The sequence below is a fragment of the Leuresthes tenuis genome, unplaced genomic scaffold (genome assembly GCF_036924035.1).
Source record: "Leuresthes tenuis unplaced genomic scaffold, fLeuTen1.0.hap1 SCAF_15, whole genome shotgun sequence".
NCBI lineage: Eukaryota > Metazoa > Chordata > Actinopteri > Atheriniformes > Atherinopsidae > Leuresthes > Leuresthes tenuis.
The window spans coordinates 26687050-26706855 of record NW_027325369.1 but is presented as its reverse complement, the minus strand read 5'-3'; the positions used below and the strand labels follow the sequence as shown (position 1 = coordinate 26706855).

Here is a 19806-nt window from a genome sequence, read left to right as displayed (position 1 = left end):
AAGATGAACAACTGAACATTTTTTTAAGTTTTTATCCTGTTTTTGCACAAAACATTCATAAGAAACTACCTAAATACTCACATTAGCTAATAAAAACAATTAAGCTGTGTTAATAGAATTTAGTTATAGTTCTAACACATAATTCTTTCTTAAAAAGAATGAAAAAAAGGGAAGAAACTGTGCTCCAAATATACAAAGAACAATATATTGAGAACAAAACAGATCTTCTGATAAACAGACAACCTACTCTATCTCCTAAGGCTCGGCTGCAGTTAGATATTACTGTAAAATTTAGCTTTCCTGAAAAAGTTATCATTCAAACTGCTTCTTTTAAAAAAGTAATAACACAAAGATGGAGGAGAAGAGAAGAATACATTACTGTCACAAATCTACCGTGAACAACAGGTATTTATCAGTCTCAATCCACAGAATATCCTGTACCAGTATGACTGGTCCAACAAGAGCCAACAGCAGAGAATGTCTCACGAGTCCCACATGGACTTTCTCAGCAGTTTCCTGTTCACACATGCACTTCACAATGGGACATTCTACATATAATACACACAACTGGAAACCTCTAGCTGTGTGGAGCGCACAGGAGGCAGCTCATGAAGCTGGAATATCATCCAGAAGTGAGGCTCTCTACTTATCCATAAACACGTCTTTTTTGTCTCAATAACAACATCACGTGTTTTTACCCAGAATATCTACAAGTGAGTGGAAAGTAACTTACAGATAAGCAGAAGAGCTAAGAAGCAGCAACTCAAAAACAGAATGCACACTTTGTGACTTTCTCCAGATTACACACCTGGACAAAATTGTTGGTACCCCTCAGTTAAAGAAGGAAAAACCCACAATTCTCACTGAAATCACTTGAAACCTACAAAAGTAACAATAAATTCAAATTTATTGAAAATTAAATAATCAAAATCAGCCATTACTTTTGAATTGTTGATTAACATAATTATTAAAAAAAACTAATGAAATAGGGCTGGACAAAAATGATGGTACCCATAACTTAATATTTTGTTGCAAAACCTTTTGAGGCAATCGCTGCAATTAAACGATTTCTGCATTTGTCAGTGGTGTCCTCCTTGGTCGTCTCCCATGAAGTCCACTTTGGCTCAAACAACGACGAATGGTGCGATCTGACACTGATGTACCTTGGCCTTGGAGTTCACCTTTAATTTCTTTGGAGGTTGTCCTGGGCTCTTTGGATACAATTCGAACGATCTGTCTCTTCAATCTGTCATCAATTTTCCTCTTGCGGCCACGTCCAGGGAGGTTAGCTACTGTCCCGTGGGTCTTAAACTTCTGAATAATATGAGCCACTGTTGTCACAGGAACTTCAAGCTGTTTAGAGATGGCCTTATAGCCTCACCTTTAAGATGTTTGTCTATAATTTTTTTTCGGATGTCCTGGGACAATTCTCTCCTCCGCTTTCTGTTGTCCATGTTCAGTGTGGTACACACCTTTTCACCAAACAGCAGAGTGACTACTTGTCTCCCTTTAAATAGGCAGACTGACTGATTATGAGTTTGGAAACACCTGTGATGTCAATTAAAGGACACACCTGAGTTAATCATGTCACTCTGGTCAAATAGTTTTCAATCTTTTATAGAGGTACCATCATTTTTGTCCAGCCCTATTTCATTAGTTTTTTTTTTTTTTAATAATTATGTTAATCAACATTTCAAAAGTAATGGCTGATTTTGATTATTTAATTTTCAATGAATTTTTATTTATTGTTACTTTTGTAGGCTTCAAGTGCTTTCAGTGACAATTGTGGGTTTTTCCTTCTTTAACTGAGGGGTACCAACAATTTTGTCCAGGTGTGTATCTGTTAAATTCACATTTGGGCAGATGTGGTCATTTTCTACACTTCTTACCAGAGAACTGACTGATTAAACTGTGAAATAAGCTCAAAATGAATGTTACAGAGATCTGTGCTCTCACTAAACACCCTTCAGCAAATATAGGAACATTTCTGGGAAGCAGTGCATGTGTGAAATCTGAGATAAAATTGTGATAGCACCAATGTTGCTGCTACAAATGCCAAATAGCTTTTTAATCTTTCACCCAAAAAATTCCTTATTACCTGGGTGACCATGTACTTGAGCAGTGTTTCGAGGATGTAACAGGTCGGGTCATCTGCAACTTTTTCTCCGGCCACAGCTGGAACCAGTGGGGTAATCTCCTCAGGCACCACCTTGGCTGTTTAGATTGAAAGATAGATCAGACCCAAGATAAGTGAAGCGAAAAAGAGAATTTCTACACTAAAAAGAGAGCTACTGGGTGTAATACAAGTAGTTCAGTGTGATACGAAGTTTATGCCTTCAAAAATGTGCACAGAAGCATGTGTCTGCCTTGCCTCACCATCTGGGGGGTTGGAGAAGGGATTGTAAATGATGGTGTCAAGAGTGCAGGGTCCTCTGGAGGAGGGAACAGCAGGGAATCCTGGCACAAGGCAGGCAAAGATAAGGAACTGCTCCTCAGCACAGTTGTCCCTTAGAGCCTGCAGCCACAGCAAGAAGAGACGGATCCCCTCACAGCGTATCTGGGCAGGAGAGGGGTTTATATTAGTGTATACACAAAGGGAACTGACTTTAACAACAACATAAAGACAGAACTATGTGCAGCTCATCTTTAAGACTACAGCGTAGCAGGATACTCCATAATCGCATGTCATGGTAGAGTTATAGTGCAACAAAGCACTTACTTTGAATGAATTTCCAGTGTGTAGAAGTTTTTTTAGAATAGAACCTGTCAGAAAATAAGGAAAACAAGATTTTCAGAAACCTGCACAAACCAAATCTTTAACAGAACTCTCCCACTCAACCAGCAAACACCAAAGAAACAGCACAAAGTGTCAACTCCACTGACACAAATTGACCTGCATGGGTCATCTTCACAAACTAGAGGGCAGAGCCCCAAGGCTTCAGATGTTCCTGATGAAAATGAACATCAGTCGGCAGCAACATGCTTTCATGAAGGTTCCGCTGTAATAAAATGAGACAATGCTTGCAGCCCTGAAGAGGTTCGTATGAGTGAGGACATACAGGACATTTGGTCCTGTATGATTAGGATTAGAGTTAAAAGCATGGTTAAGTAGGTGTAAAAAGTAAGCCTTGTCCTTATCAAGAGTAATTTGCCTATGACATCTTTAACTCGTAGAAATAGAAATAATTGTAAATAATTTTGCAATAATTTTGCAAAGCTGATATGAGGATGAATTCATAGACGTGCTTGTCTGGCGCTCTCATCTGAATGCTGGTGCACAAAAGCAGAAAGAGATATTTTCCTGCTTGTGAGTTTGGGGACAAAAGGATCTTAATGGTCTGTGTGAAATGTCTGTGACCTTGCAATCCTCAGCAGGAGAGGGACAAAACCACCAAGCTATCAACGTCTTTCCAGCCACCGCAAGGAATCCGTCACCAGGCCCTGAAATTCTATCTGTAATGGAACTGCGTGTAGAACACAATAAAAAAATCATGTGAGCGTCGTCTTGGCTCAAGGATATAAATAACAGCACTGCATCTTGACCAATGACACGCTAACTGTAGAGTGAAAAAGAAAATGCCACATGAGTGCAGGAGGGGGCTAAGAGGCAGCTTTATACCTGGAATGACGTCCCTCTCAGTCACAGACTAAATGGAGAACTTTTCTGGGGCTTTCACCCGCAGACGAGACTTGATATTTGAAATTGTGAGCCCGCGGGAAAGGCCAATCTCCAAGAGCGATCTAGTCCTGGACTGTTTAAGTGCCAAAGGCTGACAAACAACAGTTATAATTGGGGTCATTGCTTCTTGTGACGGGTTAGCTTTTTTTGTGCAGAACTGATACTATGCAAGCACAATTTGCATTTCAAATTAAGTGCTCATTTGCATTTTTCATTTACATCCCCTTGCAAGACTAATTTTCTCTTCATCATGGAAGGCTTAGGCATGGTTATAATGACATTTGTCCTTAAAAATGTTCCAGGGGTTACAAAAGCACAAAGAAAAAGGACAAACACACCATTTATAACTGCTTGCAGAGGTTACGAAGAAACAATAGTTCATTAGAATCAAGGCTGCACAACGTTTTTATACAGTGAACATATAAGAAGTGCATACCTATACTGTGAAACTGCCATCTATTGTAGATTTTCTCTGGCAGAAGTTGTAGAATTTTCTGGGGAAAAATAAAAGAAGTAATTAGTTGGTTTATTAAAGGATCAGTTCATAAAGTTATATATATATATATATATATATATATGTATATTTTAGAAGGAGAAACAGAAAACATCATGGGTCAGTATTAGACATCTATTCTCTCTCTATGACCTTTGCTGAAATACAGAAACTGATTACTGACCAACTCCAGGCTTTGTTCATCATATTTCCATTTAAAGAGATAAAAAAACAAACAACAACTGTAAAACGACTTTATAATAAGCAGAAAATTACACAGCAACAATTTCAAATCAGTCGAGCAGTTTATAAAGCCAAAAAAGGTTCACAGATTCAAAACCTGAGTATTTTTTCTTTATCTTGGTTAAATAAATGTCACTCATTGAATAATAGATTTTGCAATAAGGGAAAAATAGCCCCTAGCTCCACTCTACTGGGGCAGAAATGAAGCCAACAGAATGTAGAAGCCGGCAGGGGGCGACTCCCGCAGTTGGTTTGTATTCTCCTGACCTCAGAGTTTGACCTCAGAGTTTGACCTCAGAGTTTGACCTCAGAGTTTGACCTCAGAGTTTGACCTCAGAGTTTGACCTCTGTGATATCTGCTACCCTTCGGTGTTGTGTAGTTTCTGTGGTTCACAGTCAGACCAAGCAAGTTTGGTCATAAACGCAGCCTAAATGCTGCCAAGCAATGGGTGAGGTCAAAGTGGCTGTGTCCGCTCTTTCTATAGAGTCAGGTTGCATCTCCGTATTCATCGTATGATCTTAAAATAAAATAAAAGCAGCTGACAACTGACTTTGCTTATCTAAGTGCCATCATCTGACAAAAAAAATATTACAAAATATCACATATGTGAATGCAGTGTCCTTGCCCTTTGCCTCCACTTTGCCTAATATGTCTGCAAAACCCCAGTGACACAGAACAGCACTCACCACCTCAACAGTAACTGCTTTATAACTCAATTAGTGCTCCCTAACCTTTCAGCAGCCTATCATTATTCTTGAATTCAGTGAGAGGTTAACCGAGTCCTTCTCGAGAGGCTGGGGGAAAAAATAAAAAATAAATCGGGGGGGGGGGGGGACATGTGTGTGTCTGTGCATGTCTGGCTAGTTAATAGTCACCTCACTGTGAACAACTTATGCCCCAGTCGCTCACTTCTCATCAAAGCATAATCACTGACCCAATAGGACTTCATGATTGCAATGAAGAGGTCAAGCCTGTCTTTTACGTAGGCAGCTCTGACCCACTCAACCGGACAACCAATGCTGGTAAGCATAATAAAAAGCTCATCTGCTCTGAAGAGTGAGGAACACAGGCAAGTGCGCACATAAGAAAAATGTTTCAGACTGAAAAGATTAAGTCTCACACCAGCACAGGACAGCGGCGACATCCGAGTTCAAAAGGAAAGGGTGATTTTATTCAAATGGAGAACATTTATCTTTGCTGACAACAACGAGGCTAAATTTAGTTTATTTTTTTAAAAACCAAATGATTACATGCGGGTAGAAAATATTCATGTGATTAAAGTGGTCTGAAAGAAGAGAAGCGATATCTTTCCTTTGCCCTGTTCTTTGGCATATTCTCCTCAGAGCTGTGGTGGCCCAGAAGTCTTTTCAAGGTTGACAGTTTCATTTAGTCAACAATTTACTTCCTGCCTCATCATCCTCCACCTTTAACTTTTCCTTCTTGTCCTTTGAGACTACATCATTATCAGTGATTATCAGTGACAGCAGAGATACTGACTTTGAGGAGGCACAGGATGACAATTCAACTCCTCTCTGATCCACAGACGTGATGATATGCAAGGACAGGCATGCGGCTGCACCTTGGTGTTGATCCCCCATGGGATTATTACATCACTGTACTGGCGTTGGACTGGCCTCCTTCACTCCGTCTCCTTGGGCCAGCAGAGACATTATGCTAGGCAGTACCACAGCAGGGTAGCCTCCTTAAGTCTTTCCATGTCTACGCTTGTGTGAGAGTACAGACACAATAACATTGTCTTTCTTCTCACACAGCATCAAGAAAGGAGAGTGGGAATGAGATGGAGAAGCTAGCTTGGAAAAACCCCTGTGGAGAGGGAATGGAGGCTGCAACAATGAGGAATTTACCAGCTGATATGAAGCGAATGCAAAGTCTGCAGGGCTGGGGGTTGGAGGAGTTACTCTAATCTGCAGTCATACTCCAGCATAAAGATAGGGGCATTATTGCGGTACAACTTCAGCCTTCACACATTTACATGATCCGCACTTAGGTTTCCAGTGGCAGAGCCTGAGCATGAGATAGAATATCCTGCTCACAGAGGTGGTCTACAAGGGCTTTCGGATGACAGCAATGGACATGCAATGACAAATGTAGTCATCTAAATAGTGTTCGTGATTTCTGACAAAATGAAGACGGTTACATCATCTAAGGACAACCAAACTCCGAGTTCAAATGCCCTAATTGCACAGGGTGCTCCAATCTACCGACATAAAGCAAAACTATATGAACATTCAGACAGTCAATACTGCAGGGCTAAAGAGTGAAACAATGGCCGTATCAAGAATGTTCTTATTTTATTATAACCATCTGATCTACTGAGAAAGAGAGATTCTGGGACAAAGATCACTTGTAGATAAGTTTAATAAAATTACAGCGACAAAAAGACACATCTGCTTTGGACCAGACAAGAATGGTTATTTATATGATGACCAAATGTTTTTATTTGTCAACAAAAGCCTATTTTAACTATATAGCCCAAAGCCTGACACAGTAAGTCTTATTTCACAATGACCTAAGACAATACCCTGAAGAATGAGACATGACAAAGCGGTTTTCATACTCCTCTAATGCCAGAGGGTGGCAGCAGCAGAAAGCAATCGCACTCCTTCCCCAGCTCCTCAGTGCCATCAGCTGTAAAACTTTGCTGCAGCAGGATTCTTCAAAGTGTGTCTTTTCAATCCTTTTAACCCCTTTAAGCCATAAAAGTTTCAGAGGGAGAAGGGGAGTTTTTTAAAATATTCATTTTAACATTAACAACTTGAGAAATTATTGCTCTTCCAAGTGATGAAAAAATATCTGCATCTGTGAAATGTGGCAGAGCTCAAGAACTTAGACTGAGATTCATCGTCTTGTGCAGTACAATGCGCAGACCCCAGCTACCATTTGTACATTTGCATTCATGAAATGTCGTAAACTGACAGTGATAACAGGGACTGCATAAACGGGAATGAGAAAGAAAAAGAAATCCTCTGCACATCCTTTGCATGGTGTAATTTTAACATTGTCATCCTATTCTCCTTTTTATATAAATGATTAACTTTAACGTTTAAGTGAAGAATTAGCGTCATTAACTCGGGTCGGCTCGACGTATTGCTCTCAAGGTGCGTGACTTCTGATGTTGGAGAGGCTACATTGCAATCAGCTTCTCCCTACGTTGGCATTATGAACAAGTTTTGTTTTAAACTGAAGGAAAAAGAAAATCTGTACAACTCGTCTGAAAGATTTTGACCCTTTAAACATAAAACCACAGGTTAGCAGTTCCCTAAATCAAAAGATAAGCTGGGCACATTTTGGAAAGAAGTCTCAACTCCAAATAGGGGGGGGGGGGGGATGATGACAAGGGGAATTCAGAACGCTGAGTCAGGTCCGGATGGCAGACAAAAGATCATGGCAAGGCCATATCCTGGAGAAAAAGGGGATATGTACAGACTATTTTGTTGGTCCCAATGCTTACTCTTGACCTGTCCCACAACCTCAATGTCACCAAGATTAAACTGCTCCCAGACACTCAGAGGTCATCTACAGTCACGCAGGAGCATTAACGACAGTGAGTCCCTAAAGGCCCCGATCTGCTCTTATGGAAGCAAAAACATCCTATAAAAAAGTGGGTGGTCTCGCATTTACTGTAAGTGGGTGTTTACAACTTTGTTATGTACAAAGATGACAATGTAGAAAGAGAGACAGAAACACATTGATCTGAAATGGATATATTTGACACTACAGCACAGTTTGTATAATTTATGACACAAATATACCCGTAACAGTGCCACTACTATAACAGTATAAGTATTTAACTGAGAGTCACTGAGCTGAACATCTATCTGTACCTGCACTGCACATCAGGAATCTGTGTTTCCTCCAGGCTGGAACTCCTGCTCCCCTCACACAGCTTCACAAAGTCAAGAGATGGGTTCTCAGTTGGACTGAGGTCTGAACTCAGACTTTAGAGTTCAAGGACATTCAGGTGATTACTTAAAGTTCGGCCTTTAGATTTTGGGCAATTGTAAAATAAAAGACCCAGATCTCTGCTAGACCTGACAGTCTACATTCACAAACCTTCCAGGGCCTGCTAAAGAGAAGCAACGCAGTAGCACAACATCGCTGTTCGGGGTGGGGTCTTTTTCCTGAGGAGCCTTGCTTAGCATACACTAAATTCCGCAGTTGTGTAACCTCTATCACACCCTACATTTTTCAAAATGAGACCAGTAAACCTTCATTCACTTGGAGAAGGTTTTGGAATGTCGCTCATGTTGCCGCACTAATTCAAGTTGTCACAAAACTCATTACTACTGTACTGTCGGTTTCATTCATTATACTGCAAAAAAAAATTAAAATCCTGTCATCATTTACATTTATTTTTATCTGAGGGAGCTGAATTTACATTTTCTTACATAGCAACAGATCTGAGGTAGGAGTAAAATGAAAACTGAGGCCAAGACCCCAGAGGTTAAAAAAGAACATACGTTGTTTTTGTGACACACTGAATCACAGTGAAAAGACCAAGCACATAAAAAATAAAGGAATATCGTAAGAAAAGGCACTCGAAGAGTTGAGAAAGGGGTTCTCTATTCGGCACCTTCAGCAACCTTGAATTCTCACAAAGATTCACAGGTCTCGTACGCTGCAGCATCAACAGCTGGCGTGGTGGATGCCTCTGTGGCAGCAGACACAAAGAAACCCTGAAAAGGAACAGCGATGGCTGCTGGTAGGGTGGGGGTGGAGTGTTCCAATAGTACTCATAGGGAGGGACAAAAGATTACCCCCTCAAGATATCAGGGATCAGCATGGGCGATCATAACCGCCCTGCCCCCTCTCCTCCTCCCCTGCAACCCACGGATAAAGGGGTCACATACCTCATCGTGACAGAAATGAATCCCCACATTGCCAGCTCGTATGAATAAATGTACTGTACACAACAGACAGATTTGAATGCAAAGGGGGGGGGGGGGGGGGGGGCTGAGGTCACAAAGAGCACCAGGAACCAGATTTATCATCTGCCTGATAAGATGAGGATAAAACTGTGGCTTTCCATGGAAATTCTTCCGCAGCATAACAGGAGCTGTGTTATTCTTCTTAACCTGTCATTTAGCATTAAAGTGTGGCGCAAAGCACTGTGCTGCCAAATGGCTTCAGTCACAGACGTTATCCATTTATAGGCCACTCTCTACTGGTCTAAGGAAAGCCAGACAAAAGCTGTGAAGGCTTATGCCCTGATTCACATTATATAAATCTAAATTCTACATAAGCTATAAATGGCTGCCTGGAAAAAAAACAGGCTACAAAATTCCCTTGTCTCAGAATGTCAATTTTAGGTCATTTTCCCTGCATCTACTATGTCCTTGTGTTACATAATATAACCTTTGATATAAGCCGATACATTAGTAGCGCTTGTTTGAGAGCACAAACGCAGCCGTTGATATCAAATTCATGATCACATACGAACCACCATGCCTAAATTAATATGGTGTAACAAGAAAGTCCACAGTGTACCAGGGCTCAGGATCAAAGCAACTCTATCTGTCCTGTACACACCACTCAAAGCAAGCTTATCTACTGAGCGCACGGGTAAAAGCACACGTTGTCACAGACAGGGGCTAAAACGGGACAAATGACGGTTAAGCTGCTTTCAATATTAGTTCTTTCTAAAAAGATGGCTCCATAAATATGGAGCAGGTATAAATCCAGAGTTTATTTACAGGTCAGATGGCTGGATGTGTGAGGGCAGGAGGGATGGCTTTCTTCATGAGGAGAGCACAAATGTGAACAGAAATCAAGTGCTTCATGTATTCATTTTTCTCTAATAAAAAAAATGTAAAAAAAGCGCCAATCTTGATAAAAATGTTCATTTTGACATGAAACTAACTTAGACACAAGTTAAGGAACACTCAGACATTGCTCTGAAGTGATCAGAAACACTGGAACAAAACATACAGACCAGCTCCCATTTCGATGTGCTGCTCGTTACAGACCTGCCCTTAGCAAATGTAACCGGAGAGCTAATTGTTTGTATTGGAAACTTGAGCTGCCTTTGCAGTCAGGTGGGGAAAACAAGGTAGGGGAATCTAACCTGCATACCCCACAACGTCTGACACACACAGACGACATACTCTCCTAAATTTGCATACACAGCTGAGTTTTTAAAAACAAAGAAATGAGCTAAAAGCCAGCCTATCCTAAAGAACTGATGGGCTGATTTTCTGGCTTTTTGAGGCAAATTCTAGAAGTAAGAAGGGCTGCAGTTTAGCGCTAAAGCAACTATGACCCCAGCCCAGAGTTCAGCTGAAAACAGGTTGCAGCTGTGGCAGTCATCAGTGAATCAGACACATCAGCACAGAAAATTACAAATAACTTACTTCAAAAATAAAGAGGATAGAGTCCAGCTCCTCCCTTTGAGATTTGTTCCCTGAAATACAAAGAAAGTACTTTTTAGCACTTATATTTTTAAAACACATAACCTCAAGATATGCCGCAGTTGTCTCATCAATAATGTAACAATAATAAGGGCCATTTCATGAACACTCGCTCAGAGGAACTTGTGTTACCATGAGAGCATAATCCCAGTGGGGAATGAACCCCAAACTAAAGTGCTGGCACGCTCAATACCCACAGTTATACAAGGCATCACCAGAAATTGACTGTCAAAAGGCTTATGCTCACTGATGTGAAAATGTGGAGTGGAAAGAACACAACCTTTGCAGTCACGTGTCCATTAGACAGCGGAGGTAAGTGCTGCGCCTTCACTAAAGGCGGTGGTCAGGAACTGTGTCTACAAGCACATGTTGTACGCATTCTTAAGAATAAGAAGAAATAAAAAGAGGCTCATACTCACCTTTTTGTTTTAAATTGCTTTCCAGTGTAATGAGATTTTCATAGAAGATAAAATAAATCTGGGAGCAGTTGCTCTCAAAGAATGCCTTCAGTTCACTCTTGTCAATGATATCTGTGGAGAAAGTGGAAACTGTGTCAGTGTGTGGGAAATAACATCTGGTAGATACTACCTTTAATAAAATCCATTTTATACTTAATGAATACGACCTAATATAAAGACAAAATGAGTGAAATCGAACTATAGAATTGTGATTTCTTTTAGAAAAGTCTCAGTTGCCATCAGAACATGACTGTCACGATCCCTGTTAGATTATGTGCAGAAATGTATTCAACCTATCAGTATATTTATCTAGATATCTCAGTGCTTGAGAGTAGGGCGTGTCTCATTTGAATTGTCACTAGGAGTTAATTGTCACTTCTTTGGGCCTCTCCCTTTATCAGGGGTCACCACAGCGAGTGGATCTCGCATCATCGATTTGGCACATTTTTACGCCGGATGCCCCTCCTGACGCAACCCTCACCATTTATCCAGGCTTGGGATCGGCACTAGAAATACACGGGCTCGTGCTCCCCAGTGGCTGGGTTCTCACACTCACACCCAGGGACAGTTGAGCACCACCAATTAAGCGAACATGCATGTTTTAGGGGGGTGGGAGGAAGCCGGAGTACCCGGCGGGAAGCCACGCATACACGGGGAGAACATGCAAACTCCACACAGAAAGGTTCCGCTCAAACCTGGAACCCTCTTGCTGTGAGGCGACAGTGTTAACCACTATGACTAACAGCATAGTTCAAAATGAAGACGACATACTGTTCGAACAACAACTAGAAGCTTCACTAGAACTACAAAAAATGTTCAAGAGCTTCTACTTTTTTCTTTTCACTGTACATGCAAGTATAGCCAAATTGACGGCACAGATGTTGTCTTTAAGTCAGATTTTGTACGAATCTGTACGATTTTGGTCGGACAAACACATTTACATGCTTCTTAAAAGCTTGGTTTTGGTTTACGTAAATCAATACTTAGTTATTTTCTGGTGTCATGTAAACCTGCTCATCATGTAGTTTTCAGCCAGCAAAGCTAACAGTTCATCCACAACAGAGCATCAAGGAGCTGACAGTTGTTTCTCCATGGCGTCAGATAGAGCTTTGCTGTATATGGGTGAGATATAAGAGTTCTAAGTCTGATGATATATACTTTCAACAGGCAGCTGGGAACCCTTGGATCAATATACTGTGAAAGACCCACGTCTGTTACTTGATCATTTTTAACTGATGGATATATTCATGCTTTCTCAATTACCAAAACTGATTCATGGACTAAATTTTTTATGGACTAAATTTTTTATGGACTAAATTACTTGATGCATTTTTCTACAGATACAGCATCAGATTAGACAATCAGATTGCAAAATGCTGAGTATTCATGTAAGGGACAGATAGCGTTTGCTGTCCTTACACAGCTTGGGGTGGGCCTGTTCTGAATAATCAAATATAGGGCAGGAGGAGTCCTGGCAGAATAACAGCAATTAAGCTTCACCTTCTGTTACAGTACTCCCTCTAACACATGGCAAACTGGAAGACTCTCAGAAGCTGTCCAGCTCCTGGGGAGTGCTGGAATGATGAACAATGTGAGAAGGATTCAGACCACTTATCTTTGCGCTGGGATTAAAGCACGGCTAATGAGGACACATAATGGGAAAATCAAGTCAATGGCAGGATTGCTTTTAGTTAGCCTTAGAGAAGGAAGATTCTGCAAGAACTCATGAGGGAATCTCGGGTGACGCATATGTAGGACTGGGGAATCTAATACATTGACTGACTGAAGCTACAGTTATCTAACCGACACACTTCAATGTAGACCCATTCAGTCAATTCAATTCTTTCAGCTGAAAGCTCCTGAATGCTTTAAAGCAGCCTTTAACTCACCAGTGACTTCAACAACAAATTGGTACATACTTTGCTAACAAATAGCCAGTCGCTGTCAATTTGCATGCTTGTGAGGTAATGTTCACACGCACACATCCACACACTGAAGCAGCTGCCATGCACCCTCCGAGCTAACAGCTTGGAGCTAAACCTGCGTTACTCAACTATGATTAGACCGTTGCAGGATGAACAGAAACAGTCACAGGTACAGATGAAGCTGAGGAGGTGCAGGAGAACAGCAACACTGGCTTTATTTCAAATAATACAAAGAATACAAAAGCTATAAGCTGTGAATTGCATGAATTTTATGTAACCTGGGAACCTTTCAGTCCCATCAGTCCACGAGAACACAGAATCTTCCATACTCATTACAGTCTGTGCTAATGGGATGAAATGGTATAAAACTCCAAATTCTTAGGTGCTGAAGAGTTGTGAATATGGACGGATTTGCCTGATTTTAATCTGTTGAGGTGTGATGGCTAATGAGTAAAAGCTGACATTTAAATGCATCTAGGTTACATTTGCATAATTCATTTTCCTTTGCCATGGGTTATCAGATCATGTTTGAGGGTGCTGCAGTGGCACAGACTGGTCTTGAAGGATTTGCCTGATATTTGTCAGTCTGAGAAATGCCGACATGTATTTGGGACTGCACTCCGAGGCTGGTTACGTACGAATCCCTGTTTTCATATACGTGTTCGCTTCAGCTCTCAAGTAAAACTTTTTGTCAATACTCTTCTTCTGTACTCAAGGAACACTTGTTTTCAATCGAGAATCGTGACCCCAAGAATCCCAATCAAATCAAATTGTTGGTTTGGAAACGTTGACGACTCTTTGAGGAAAAGGTGCAACAGTTTACATCAAAACTGCAGCCGTTTATGGAAGAAAAGCATCAATGGTGGAAGTTCTGGGGCTAATCTTTTACCACGGTCGTATATATTTTTTCGATTCAGAGATATTAACTTATAGAAGCATGCAAGATATTTTCATCCCACATATTTGTGGGTGGTTTCCTGCATTATTGAGCTGACAGCTAACTTATCTTGCGTGTGGGCAGCTGTAATGATGAACTAATCTCCCACCTAAAGAAAATCATATGGGATACATACAACAAATGATTCATTAACGGATTGATTTAAGTTTTGTATATAATCTCTGAAATAAGCCAAATCTTTTTAAGTTTTCTGAGTTCGGATGAGATATAATAACAGCAGCACTTCCGTTGCGATAGAAATGAGATCGAAATTTTAATAAATGTGTTCATTTGTAAAAAACCCCAACATTTTTCTGGAATGGTTATGTTCAATTAAGTTCACCTGCATAATAACGTCCTTTCACAGAAGGTATTTTTCACTTACATGTTAATGCTACACAATTAGCTTCCATGCGCCACAAATAAGAGAACAAAGTGAATTAGACACTTTAGCACAGTGACAGACCTACTTCCCATGATACCAAGCTACAGCAAACCCACTGAATGCCACTAATAAGAATTCTCTAAAGATCTTATGATCTCAATTACTTTTGCACTATATGACAGTAATAATCAGATTTATTTTCTATTCCTTCCGACTGATTCGGGGCTTTTTTTTTTTTTTGAAAAAGGACATCTTTTTTCTCAAAGGCAGAAGTTGTATAATCGCTGTCAGCATTGTGAGCACATAATCAGAGAGATTCTTCTCTCAATAGCCTTCACTGACTTCTCAGGTAACAGCATGTGAACAGAGAGACAGAACCGGTTTTCTGGGCCTGAGGAATGCTGAGGATGACATTATATCCTCTGTGCCACACATGGTAACTGTGTCCTTCAAACGGCACCCCTACTCTTCTGTCAAATACTGGAAAACTTGTGCAAAAAGTACTTGAAGACAGCAAGAGAGGGCTGTTTTAGCGAGAGGACCTCAATAATGGTGATTGAATAAGTTGACATCTGAACTTTATTTCCACAGAGCTTTCGATTAAAGGAAGCAAAATGAATGCCAGCATTTATAAGCACTTTTCAGTCATTAAATAACAACATACATAACTAAATAAATTCATAAAGCAACGCTGCTTCGTCATAGGTCGCATTTATCATGGCTTTATTCAGATAAATGATCAAACAGGCCCAAAATGTGTGAGCAGTTTCAATTTGCACATGATTGTTCAATACACGAAGTGAGGCATAACCCCAGAGTCCTTACAGAGTCAGAGTTTTCATCTGACCTATAATATAGCCGTGGAGATTCATACAAGCACGCCAAGCACACTATTTTCAGTTGATCCCTGTGCTGCATGGGATCAGCTGAAAATACTGTTTTTCCACTGTAGGTTTATTGAAGTCGGTGTTACAAAGAACTGATTACGGTCTTGCAAGAGTTTTACTGCACTTTCAGAAGCAAGGACCCTGACCTCTTTTTTTTTTTTTTGTTTTAACTGTTTGTGTGAGAAGAAAAGCTGCAGGGTGACAAAAAATGCTTCAGCAAACAATCAAAAAAACTAAAAAACACAAGCATCTAATCAATCAATCATCTGGCAATAATGCAGTGCTTAAAATCAGGCCAATTTAGGTCAGGAGTTAACTTTCATGTTCACATCAAGCATCAGATTAGGGACAAAAGGTGATCACAGTGACTGTGGCATGATTGTCGGTGCTTCACTGGCTGGTTTCTGTATTATGGAAACCACTGATCATCTGGGATTTTCACAGCCGTCTCTAGAGCTCATTCAGGATGATGAGGAAAAACAAAACAACATCCAGGGAGCGTGACTTCTGAAGATGGGAATGCATTCTTCATAAGAGAGGTGATAAAGAGTTTGGACTAATGGGTTCCCGCTAGGGCTGCACAATTAATCGTATTTTGATCGTGATCACGATTTTGGTGGCCACAATTAAATGAACCTGATCGTCAACGATATTTACATTCAAAATGCGAGCTCTGCTGCCTGCATCTCTAATCACATGTTCTCAACCAGTAGTCTACCAACCACCAGGGGGCGAAAGCATGGTTAAGGCTTCATTAAGCTGCCTAAATAACAAGCGCGCAGTGCAAGACAGCCTGCAGCGGCAGCTAGTTAGACAGTCAATGAGTAAGACCGATGAAAACAAGTCATGCCGAAAGCCGAGAAGAATACAGAAGCATCTGGGGACGGCGAGGAGCTTGTGTCTCGAAACGGGGCGACATCCATTGTCTGGACTTGTTTTGGATTTAGGGCAAGTGACGTTAAATAAGGACAAGTTATTTGCAAAGAGTGTAACAAAGTAGTGTGTACCCCGCAGAGTAACACCACTAATTTGTTAAATCACCTGAAAATACATCACAAACCTAAATATGAGGAATGCATTCAGGCCAAAGCTAATGTTAATTCACAAAATCCTCGTCCATGTCCAGCGCCAACCCAGACAACCATTACAGCACCCTGCCCCGGGCAGAACCCCATCCATCTACCTCCCAAAGACACGCAGAAATAACAGACGCAATATCTTTTTATTTGGCCAAAGACGTGTCCAGTCAATACAGTTAGTACTTTAAAATTTGAAATGATTGGGTTTTTGTTTTTATTTTACATTATTTATCATATATTCTAATTTAAAATGAAAATTTTAACTAAAAACTGTTGGCACATTGTTTGTTTATAAATGGTGCAATAAAAACACGTTTTTCCAGACATGATGAATGATCGTGATTAATAATCGCAATAACAATATTGATCAAAATAATCGTGATTTTGGTCATAATCGTGCAGCCCTAGTTCCCGCTGGTCTGTATTAACTAAAAAATAATAATTAACTACGTAGAGAATGATGTCAGGTTCCACCTCTGAGACCCTGCAACAGAAGTCTGAAGCTGCAGGGGCATATGCTAACCAAAACTGCGGGCTGAGGACTGGAAAATCAAGGGTTGGTCTGATAAATCACAATTTCAGCAAAAGGACTGTTTTATGTCAAAAGTGTAAATACATGGATGAAATCTACTTTATACCACCAGTTCAGCACTTATTGTTGTGAAGTTTGCGTCATAAAGCCTAACCCAGTATCAGAATGGTCTTCCTGATAATGAGCTCATTTAGTGCCAATTGGCTGCCTGAAAGAGTTCTTTGGTCATGACTAAATGCTGCCTGAACAATCTTCTGGATACTGCTGATGGTGATAACATAATGATTCAGAGACCTATAATCTTTTACAGTGGCATAAATGCCAAAAACAGCAGCCATGCCAGGTTTTGGTTGGATGATACAGCTTTCCATTGTGATACATTTCCTGTTAACGACCAGGGAGGGGTAGTTGTTCCACCCCCATGTCAGAAAACCAGCTGGAAAATAATAACGAGCAGCCAAAGATGACGCTCATTTTGGAGGGCAGATAATCACAGCATCTTCTCAGATTATTCTAGGAAAGCCAATGAAAAATGATACAACAGATTATGACATTGCTTTTTGGTGTCTGGCTGCACAAGCTACAAACTACCCAATATTTCTGGTTATCAACATCATCCAGATGGCATCACTGAGGTCTCCCTGTGTTTGACTTCTGAAGCAGAGACTGAAAGGGGAGGTTGAACTGACACCACTGCACCACCTACATCTAAAGTCTGACAACTTCACACGAGGTAACCAGGGAAACAAAGGCACAGTTTATCTTGTGGGTAAAGCTCAATAATGTCAAACTTCAGCTGAATAATTAGTGTGCCACTTCCTATTCTAATGCATTGATGTTTAACGCTGTTTGCCCGGCGAGCACTAAATGACTGCACTCAACTGTAAGCATGCTGGGCTAGTTAGCCAAGTAGGTTAAGGTCATCCAGTCAGCTGAAGCCTCTGGGGCACTTACGTTACTGTCGGACAACTCTGTCTGCAGCTCCCTGTTCAAACTTAATCAGCACACATCACGTACAATAAGAACTCCCAATGAATGTTCAAAGGATGTGTCAAACCATATTTAACTCTCCAGGCAACTTTCAATATATTCTCTTAATACCACTTGAAGCAGAATCATTAATATGCCATGTCATACACAAAAAGCAGTCTAATCAAGCCTTTGATCAGACAGACTCATTTGCATTAGCTCTGGGCTAACCAACACTGCAGGTGCACGACATTCTTGCCAGAAAGGAGATTAGAGAGAAAACGCGGATGCGATTCTTTGGCTGTATGCTCAAAAAAAGACAGAGGTCTCTTTAAGAGCCCCAACAGATAACCGTGTAGCAGCGAATGTGGAAGTTGACAGAGGCGCCATAGATGGCATTTCTCTTTCTAAATGGTTACCCATAAACAAAGGACAAGTATATAAAAAAAAAAGTTCCCTGAGAGAGGAAAAACTATTCCCACTCTAATACAAGATCATGTAAAATAGCAACAAATATATCATACTTTATTTTCGTTATATTTTTTGCCTGAGAAGCATAATAATTTAAAAAAAAAAAAAAGTGTTACACGGCTCTGAGAGCATCCCGTCAGCGTTTAAAAGAGCTTTATTAAAAGATTTAAAAACCCTACTTGCTGACATGATAGAAGCGGGGAAATGAGGCGCAATGAGAGAGTGATGCAACATGTCCAGATATTCAAAACCGTCAGCAGTACTCTGACCTTCAGCAATAGTATTTTTCTATGTCGATATATTTTTTTTTTAACCACAGCATCAAGATAACTGTTTCAAGTTAGCACCTCAACTACAATGAAAAATATGAACACAGATCTCGCTTCATAAATGTATATTTTGAACAAGAGCAATTCTATGTGTTATGTTTTGTTTAAAAACAAACAGCCCTGATGAAGCTAAAACCCAATATCATAAAATATATCACTTTCATTTTGGTGATTTGCCTCTCGCCCAATGACCGCTGGGATAGGCTCCAGGCCCCAGAGTTGAATTAAGCAGGAACAGAACATTCGTGGATGGATTTCTTTGATACTGGAATCCTGGAAGTGAAAGTTGCTTTTGCCTCCTGACCTGCTCCGTGTCCCGGCCCGTTTGCATGGCGGCAGGACTGTGCTTCTCCACAAACAGAGCAGATGGCATGACTAATGACACAGACTTTGTGTTACAGTTTATGCAGGCTGTTGAACACAAAGTTTAGAGCAAGCAATTTATCAAATAAACACCAGCTGAGAAAGACGGATGAGAAAATGATAACACACAGATATGTTTCAAAGAGGCAAATACTCGCCTCTTCCTGACGGTGGATTTCCGTAGCTTTGTAACCATTAATTAGCCGAACAATGTAACAGAGGCATCTTATTGGTTTTATTTATCCATTCTTAAAAAGTTGATGTAATGAACTTAAATAGATTCCATGCTGATGTAATGAAAATATCTTTTTTTTTTTTTTTAAATAATGATAAAAAAAAAAGAGTGATCTACCTCAGTACAAAGTGTTTAGAGACTCGTGGAAAGTTGATATTTGACCGTAGATAATTAACCGTAACAAGGTTAATTATAAATCTGCTGATGAGGAAAAAGTCTTGTCACATGATGCAATAAGCAGCAGTCAGTACGATCCTCAGTGTATCACAAATATAGACTTTACATAACAAGGAAATGTCACTTAACTCGCATTATCTCTAAACAGACAGTGACGCTCAGGATAAACGACATGTCACATAATTCAGTGGAAATTAAATCTACTAAAAAAAAAA

The 19806-nt window shown here is 40.4% G+C and overlaps 1 protein-coding gene across 4 annotated transcripts in view; it reads right to left on the bottom strand.

Moving 5' to 3' along the window:
* ralgapa2 (Ral GTPase activating protein catalytic subunit alpha 2) overlaps window positions 1–19806 on the bottom strand; it is a 90051-nt gene that overhangs the window by 64387 nt on the left and 5858 nt on the right. For all 4 annotated transcript variants that reach the window (XM_072365623.1, XM_072365626.1, XM_072365625.1 and 1 more), the window contains exons 2-7: window positions 11264–11374; window positions 10788–10837; window positions 4116–4173; window positions 2720–2763; window positions 2377–2557; window positions 2099–2214 (exon numbers count right to left, since the gene is read on the bottom strand). In XM_072365623.1, the coding sequence (XP_072221724.1) occupies window positions 2099–2214; window positions 2377–2557; window positions 2720–2763; window positions 4116–4173; window positions 10788–10837; window positions 11264–11374 (560 nt within the window). The remainder of the gene's footprint in view (window positions 1–2098; window positions 2215–2376; window positions 2558–2719; window positions 2764–4115; window positions 4174–10787; window positions 10838–11263; window positions 11375–19806) is intronic.